At 39.1% G+C, this 8,417-nt stretch overlaps 1 protein-coding gene across 1 annotated transcript; it reads right to left on the bottom strand.

The window, feature by feature from the left end:
* Nucleotides 1-966: 966 nt before the first annotated feature.
* On the bottom strand, nucleotides 967-7,722 carry LOC110773342 (Transducin/WD40 repeat-like superfamily protein). Its single transcript, XM_021977851.2, has 7 exons — nucleotides 5,719-7,722; nucleotides 3,547-3,637; nucleotides 2,971-3,128; nucleotides 2,837-2,888; nucleotides 2,613-2,695; nucleotides 2,334-2,427; nucleotides 967-1,927 (listed from the first exon to the last, which is right to left on the bottom strand). Exons 1-7 carry the CDS (start codon nucleotides 7,279-7,281, stop codon nucleotides 1,338-1,340), a joined length of 2,631 nt encoding a protein of 876 aa, XP_021833543.1. The 5' UTR covers nucleotides 7,282-7,722; the 3' UTR covers nucleotides 967-1,337.
* Nucleotides 7,723-8,417: the final 695 nt, after the last annotated feature.

Raw genomic sequence — 8,417 nt, 5'->3', positions numbered from 1 at the left:
TAACCTCCTCCCTAATAGGAGGCACTGAAGCACAAAAATGCTCTCCCCCATTGCGTTATTAACTCCCTCATCGTCTGCAAACATATAAATGTTACACAGCAGCATCCGCATATGATTATTTCAGCTCCAGCTTTGATGGTGGGAAGGTGTCCACTGTGAAATCTTCTTGTTTGGATTGATGGGGGCATCACATTTGCAGACAAAGCTGAGCTTGGTCTTTCAAACTTGCTGCTGCTTCATTATAAGGTAAGATTTCCATGCAAGCTCAAATCCTTTATCAGGTAAGACCTCGCCCTTATGTCTAGGAATGCTTGCCTAATCCTTTACAGCCTTTGTCCTTTATATACTATTTCCCCGTTGATCGAATAAATTTCTATTGCCCCTTATTTAACAAAAAAGAAAAAAGAATTCCATACAAGCTCAAGAAATTTGAAATATTTAGTGCTAGCCTTCAGAAATTTAGAACGTTGAACATTCTTATTTTTTGGTGTAAATAGCTTAATTGAAATTTTAAGGGAGATTCACTATTATACCCAATAAAGGAGCCCAAATTATAAAAAAATCCTATATGAAATGGACTTTAGAAACACTCTCAAAGCTCATTTACAACATAACAAAAAGGCTTTTTAACTTCTTTTAAATTACAAAACTGCCATTAATTTCTTAAAACAAACTCAATTCCAAAACCTCATAAAAAAAAAACCCAAAACACTCAATAGAGCATCAAAGTAATTTAATAATTAAAATTAAATTCAATAGGGTCAGCTATCATTTTTTGGGTTTATTTTGAGTTTGTTTATAGAAATTAAATGATGTATGATTTATTTATAATTTTAGTACTAAAACTGAGTATATAACTAAATATCTCAAATTTTAATCCTCCAAGGCCAAGTGTCATATAATATATAAAAAAAATTACGCGGTACAGAGGGCAGAAAAGAAAATCAAAGACTAGTGCACATAAACTGTAAAAAGAATTTTCATTTTTAAATTAAATAAGCTTTTCCCATCTCATAACTCTACAATTCCCGATTACAGAAATTCATCGGCTTCCAAATTCACGGTGTAGTTTTTCTTTTCTTTCTTCAATTTTTTTTCTTTTCAACAAATCTATTTTCTTTCTTGTTGTCCGATCGGACTGGCTCTCCAACTGAACTCCACATCGGATAGGCACAACAAGCACAAGGGTAACAAATGGAACGCTCTAATATTACAAATCTCACCAAATCTCTCTCTCTCTTTCTATACACATTTGCCAATAGGGAAAATGGACTGGCTCCTTTGTAGCATTATCAACTCAACTTCCCCAGGATCAAGGGTCCCAATTATTTGGCTCCTTAAATCCGAATCGGCAATCCAAAATTTTGGAAAGTTCTAATTTCACCTCGAAGGCCAGCAGTTACAATCACCACACCCCAGGCTGGCGTGTTTTGGCCAAAACCATTTGTAAAATCAAAACTAACACGCGGGCTTCGGTTCCTAGTAGCTAGAAGTAGTTTCTCCTCGGGCCATGTTGCTGAAATTCTATCAAAGAAGTAAGTGTTGGATGCACTCGAAATGGTTCCGTGAAGAGGGCTATTGGTGCAACCAGATGCCAAACGTGAACCCTCATTGCCATTAGCCACCTCGACAGGCGTAGGGGGATGGTTGGCTGTGGAGACCTCATCAAGATTGTTGTCAAGCCCATTTTGTTCTGCATCTTGTAATCCCCATGAATCGCCCACTCCAGGCCAAGGGATGGCCACTGATACATCTTGGCAATGGAAATGCTCAAAGGAGCGTGTGACGGTAATGCTTTTGCTTCTGCTAGGTCGGGAATCAGCTTCATGTTTCCATATATATACATGAGAATCCTCACTAGCAGATACCACATATTTACCATTTGCTGTGAGGGTGGCTGAGATTTGACTATTTGCGTTACGAAATCCTGTTAAAAAAAGAGACCAAGTCACCCTATGAAAAACACAAAGCTCTAAGATGCATGCGCTAATATTTGAGATAACATGTTCATGGATCTAGCAGGCAAAGCATTATCGTGCACCTATTGCCTAGAAAACACATCTCTCTGCTCCATTATATTATCTTGTTACTGAACATGCACTCAACTGGGTAACAAACCAAAGTTGAAAAATATAATACCAGCAATTTGACACCATTTATAGCGCTTCATAAATCACAAAGCATGGAAGTAAAGAAACACAAAGCATAAAGTTTTGGTAACACCATTGGCTTAAGAAACTATATCAGAATAGAGGGGAAAAAATTCATATATCATACAAGTTGAAATAGCTAAAATAACAAATGACAAAAATCATAGAAAAACATGTGCTTACCCTTGAACTTGTGAACCAGATCAATACCATCAACAACCCTGATTCGTGAATCTGCAGATGTGATGAGTACTTCTGATGAACTTCCGGGTGCAAACTATCAAATGAGACTAGTTAGCAACTGAAAAGAATCCATAAAACTTGCCACTCAAATAATCAAAGAATAAACATGCAAGAAGGAAAAACAGCCAAGTTGTAATGGTAAGAAGGGAATAGCACCCTTTATTGTCAGGGCTAAAAGTATCATCTGAACAGAGTAAAAGAGATCAAGGCAATTATTACCTGAAAACCCGTGATTTTCTTCTGATGAGATTTCTTTTTCTTGTTCTGCAAATTAATTTCGTTTTTCTGTTGCAACTTATTCTCTGAAAAAGTTGGAAACATTTATTAGTCAAGCGTGCTACAAACACAGAGAGGGAGAGAGGAGGGGGATGGGGGGGAGGGAGAGAGAGAGAGAGAGAGAGAGAGAGAGAGAGAGAGAGAGAGAGAGAGATAGCAACTTGTACCGGATGTGTTGTATAAACGACAGCTCCCTTTGTTTGAACCAACTAGGGCACCCTTCAAATATCAACACAAATGTCTTGAGATATGAACGATAATTAAAAATTACATAAAGACAGCACAAAAGATACGGCCTAACCTGACCATCAGGAGTGTAGCAAGCAGCTGTGACCATCTCATGCAGATCATTCCAATCAACCACTTGGCGATCAGGGATGCTCCATATGCGAACCTTAGCATCAAGTGATCCACTAATGAAGTATCTATCATCAACTGGGTTAAACTGGATGCAAGTTACTGCATCAAGGCACAAGCAAAATAGAGTTATTAGAAACAAATGATAAGAGATGGGGAGAGATAAGCATATCTCTTGCAGATTTATACCATTCTCTTTCAGAAAAGATGTTAAACCACCAAACTATAAGAAATCCGATAAACACACTTAAGGAAGAATTCAAAGAAAATTTCTTGGCAAGATTAACAAATACCCTTCCCACCCCTTACCACATGAGCCCAAAATGAAACAGTCATACTCAATATTAGACATGAAACTCCTTTTCCTTGACATAAAATGTAAGTACTTGATTTTTCAGTGGTTTTATAACCCCTGAAGGAAGCCGTGTGCACATTAGCGCCTTTTTATGCAACAGTTGTTCAGGTAGGAGCCAAACAAAATGGTAGAGTAATAGATGAAATGCAGGCCAAATATACTTACCATAGTCACTATGTGAAAATATCTTCAAACAAGTCTTGGTAGATAAATGCCACAGGCGCACAGTTTTGTCCATTGAAGATGAGAGCAGGTGCTGGAGAAAAGGAAAGGAAAAAAATCTTACTTAGGCATTCTGCAAAGGGAAAAAATTGGGGGGAAAAAAACCTATCCACATTATTTCCATCACACTCTCCACGCCATTTAAATGAATCTGCGTCTATTTTTCTACACAGATTATTAAGGAAAGACTTATTTACAAAAACATATCCTAAAAGAAATTTTATATTTGGTAAAAGAAGAAAGAGGGCACACATAAGTCAATAAGGTTTTGAGGGATTTTCTTGACCAGAAGATGTTTAGGGTTATAATTTGAAATTTTAAGTATTCTCAAAATAATCAAAAGTTAGAGATGAAAATAAATAAAAAGTGGCTCACATAAAAACTATGCTACTCTATCTAAATACTGATATAGCCATTTCCTCCACAGTCATCGTTTTTTTATTAAACAACTGCTACATTGAATGATTATAGCCAATTCCCTATGCATCCACTAAAACACCCTTACCAAAAGGCAGTGAACAGAAACGTGCATTGTTTTAATTTCCGCACATGACTAAAAAATAAAAGTAATAGCATCATAACCCCCCCTCCTTCTTTCACCTTCACACACCTGCCATGCTCAGAACATAAACAACCTGAATCCACTCCAAGAAAGAAGTGCTCATAAGCCTTAATAGCTTTTTAAACTCATCAGAGAACAATTCCAGAGCTTCCCTTTAAAAACACACTGACGATAACTTACAGCATTCCTGTCTGCGAAAGGAATATAGTGGAACCGCTCAGGCACCAATAACTCAGTCATAAAATTTGGCTTCAAGATTTTACCTCTTGGTTTATTGTCAATCGAATTCCAGTCTTATACTGAGGACAAGATTTTCATGTAACCTCTCTTGTACTAGAAGAAGCATATGAAGTGTGGAATTTAACAAACCATCCTACCCAGCTACCCACTTAGAACATCTTTCCTCACCATCAATGATGTTAGTTCCCTTCATCTATGCAGTTCAGTTTGGCTTATTTCAGGCTTCTCTACTTTTAGGTGATTTCTTAATGAAACCTTAAAGTTATAGAATCTTAAGGGTCAAATTCAATTGGCATATCCAAGACTTGGTATCCTACGAACATAAGCAACCATCACACCCCTTATCTGTGACAGAGTTTATTTCAACCTTAGATCCCCCTACCCTTTATTAGTCTGATTTTGATGATTCCATTGAAAAGTAATCACGAATACATCCTTATACACTTGAAATTTAAAATAACGCTTTTCGAAAATCTCAAGAAAGCAATTGTCCAAGTTCAAATACAGATAAAGAGAGACATGAGCAATCAAATATTTATACTATGGAAACAATCGAGTGGTAGTCAAATGTTTCATTCATTTATCAGATATCTACACTCCATCAATGCACTCACTTTGAAAGTGCCTAGAATTAGGGAAATAAACAGCATATATACTAGAGTAAGGATAGTTCCAGAATCAGATAACATATGCACCAGCACCGAATAATTCCAGAGCCAGATCAATGATCCTTCCCCAAATTTCTACTGTGTCATTTTATCAGACCTCCTATGGACTTATCCAAATATGGTAAAAGGTATCAATGATTTATTGTCTTTGTGTTCCTAGAAACTTAACAGAGCAGCTTCACCAATTTCAAGGTGCACATAACAAAACCTAGAAGGTATAATCATAACGAAAACCTACGTATTTTAAAGTTCCTCTCTGTTAAATGTTAATTGAAAACAAAAGAGAAAACTATATACAGTATTTGAATGTCCCACTATGCAACAAAAACTGTACCTTCAGTAAAACCTATCCTCTTGGACCCTTCATATGACTCAATTCATATCTCCCTCTCCATGTGTATCTAGTGACTCATAACGAAGAGAAAGACAAAATCCTAGGCTACAAAGTAGTAAGGAAGGTCAGTCAGATTGCTTTGGATACACAAAGTTAATGGTGTCCTTGTATCATATGATAGAGAAACAAACATTCATTAAAAATCCACCCAACATTTGGCATCAAGAAACAACAAGGGATCAAGCAAATAATGTAAAGGCGCAGAAGGAGAAAGTAAAACAAACTCCTACAATATCAGAACAGTAACTAACCTGAGACTTGGACCAAGAGAGGTCAAGCACATCATCAAGATGCCCTTGGAATGAAGAAATGGGTTTTTCTGAAAGTGCAAACACAGTCTCTGGAATCACATAATGGTCCGAACTCACCGATTTTCGACTGATTGATGACCTCCCTCTCCTCTTCTTTTCAACATGGTTGTCCACATTCGGCGAGACTGAAGATGGTTCCGGTGACCCATTGGAAAATAACAAGTTGAAATTGATATCTTCTGATTTCTCCATCAGCAGTTCACCCTTCCTCTCACTCTCCATTACTTTCCAAACATGGATCACACAATCCTCACCAGCACTAGCCAAATACTTCCCATCCAAACTAAACTTAATACTCCAAATAGACCCATTATGCGCTTGAATCTCCTGACTCTTGTACATTGCAGTGAGCTCTTTACATGATTTCCCGTACTGCCTCACCCTCACCCTCTCCGGCCCATGAAAGGACACATCCTGGCTGTCGTCCGTGGCGGAGCTCGACCTCCGACCACCTTTTTCCGACGATGTGTCCCTCTCGTCACTACTCCGTCTATCCCTATGACCCGTCATGGTACTTGCAACACTCTTGATGCTCTTAAACCAACCCCCTCTCTTCTTCAACTTTGAAACTCCGCCATTGCCCCCGTTGGCATTGGACTCCAAACCATCCTTATGACCCTCCTCCACATTCTGCCTCCTCATGAGTTCTTGAACAATTGGTGAATGACCAACACTCATCTCAAACTCCTCCATGGTCAACTGCTTCCCAGTCCCTACTTCCTTCAGCTTGTTCCACGTACCATCTTCCCTAATCTCATTCACAACAAACTCTTTCCCATTGTCAAGGTTCCTAATAGTACAAACTTGGGCATTGGCATTGCCATCAGTAACCTTAACAATCCCATTACAATCCAACTCCTCATCAACCTTGGAATCACTTCGAATCTCGTCTGCCCTTTTGGAATTTTTCCCGGAAGGCGGCTTATTCGGTGGAGATGAGCTGCTTTTACCGCTTGAAGACTTCAAAACGCAATTTTTTGAATTTCTATTTACAAAAGAACCGGTTTCGGGTTCAGGTTCGGTCTCAGCCTCACCCGAAGCACAACGAATCGAAAGAATTGGAGGAGAAGAAATAGATGAAGTAGAACAAGCGTTATTACACTGGTCGCCGCCGTCGGATTTCGAACGGACGATGCCATTAACGCCTCCTCCACCAGAACTCAGTTGACTGATCAAATAGTCCGATGACACCGACCGCCCGAAGTCGCCGGCGTAACCAAGATGGGGCTTGGCCCGGGTAAGAACCGGGTCGCCGGTGAGACCCATTTCGCTGAGGAGTTTAGAACGGCGTTCGGAGACGGAGGAAGGCTCGGAGATCCAAACGTCGTATTTGATGGAGGCGCCCATTGGGAATTTGGGTACTGCATAATTCGGGTTCGGGTCGGACTCGGTGTCGGAACCGGAGTTGGAAGTGGAGCAGGAGCAAGAGGAGGAGACAATGCGATCGAGAGACTCGTAGAAGCACTCGGTGTCTTCGTCTTCTTCCCCTCGGGCTTTGCTCATCGTTTACTGGGCATTCCCATTTGGTAATGAAAATGCCCGAGAAATTTCGCCGACGCCGATCGGATCCGACCCGGGTGCGGCCGAAACGGTGGCGTTTTGATGATGGTTTTGAAAATCGGCCGATTTGTTTGTTGGTTTCAGAGAAAGTGGGGTGGGAATTTGATGGGATCGGACAAGAAACGGGTGTGGAAGCGTGTGGGTTTCGGGTTGTGAATCAGATCCGATAACGGGCACAGAGAGAGAGAGAGAGAGAGCGGGGAACAAAGCCCTATGCTGCTTGGGGTAGTTTGGGTTGGGGCTTGAGCAATGTTGTTGTTGTTGTGTGTGTATCAGTGTATGTAGCGAGAGAGAGAGAGAGAGAGAGAGAGAGAGGGGAGAAGAGAGGGATTTTCTTGTTTGTGTTTTCTATTAAAAAGGAAAATGGGTGACAAAGTGGGAAAGGAAACGTTTGGCTTTAGACTTTTGATTTTAATTCTTAAGATTTGAGGGTTGGAAGTAAAAGTTTGGGGGTAGGGAAAATAGTTGGATTTTTGTGTGTTAAGGGACTTTTGGAAATTTTCTATATATGTATTAACCAAAAAACAAATTTTAGTTTTCAATTTGTTTTAGTGTGATATTATTATCATTCTGCAAATGATTCATCTTTGTGTAACAAGAAAATAACTACGCATCCTTTCTCTTTTTTCCTTTTTATTTAGAACTTTTTAATATTTTCTTCATCGAAGAGGAGGAGAGGGTATTCGAAATTAAAACTTTTTCATATGAATATAGTACGTGCGGGTTTAATTTCTTCAAAGGTTTGAAATCTCTTTTGGATAGTTCTTCATGTTCTTTGATTCAGGTTTGAAAATCTTCAACAACAAAAAGAAGGAAGTTTGAAACTGCTAATTGTGCTTTCAATCCCTAAATAGTTGAGAAAATTGACAATCAAAACATTCCAAAAATAACTTGCTTTTAAATGTAATCCAACTCTCTTTTTGTGATTTGATTTACATCCAATTAATATGAAGGATGGATGCCGTAGAAAATGAAATGAAAAGGCACCTTGTTTTGTTTTTTTGACCATTATGTTGAGAAAATCGCCAGCATGGACACATGTGGAGCACCCTCTTTTTGTTAACGTCACTCCCCAATCG

The sequence above is a fragment of the Prunus avium genome, chromosome 4 (genome assembly GCF_965620075.1).
Source record: "Prunus avium chromosome 4, drPruAviu1.hap1.1, whole genome shotgun sequence".
Classification (NCBI taxonomy): domain Eukaryota; kingdom Viridiplantae; phylum Streptophyta; class Magnoliopsida; order Rosales; family Rosaceae; genus Prunus; species Prunus avium.
Note: the sequence above shows the minus strand (reverse complement) of the source record. Positions and strands in the feature narration are given on the sequence as shown.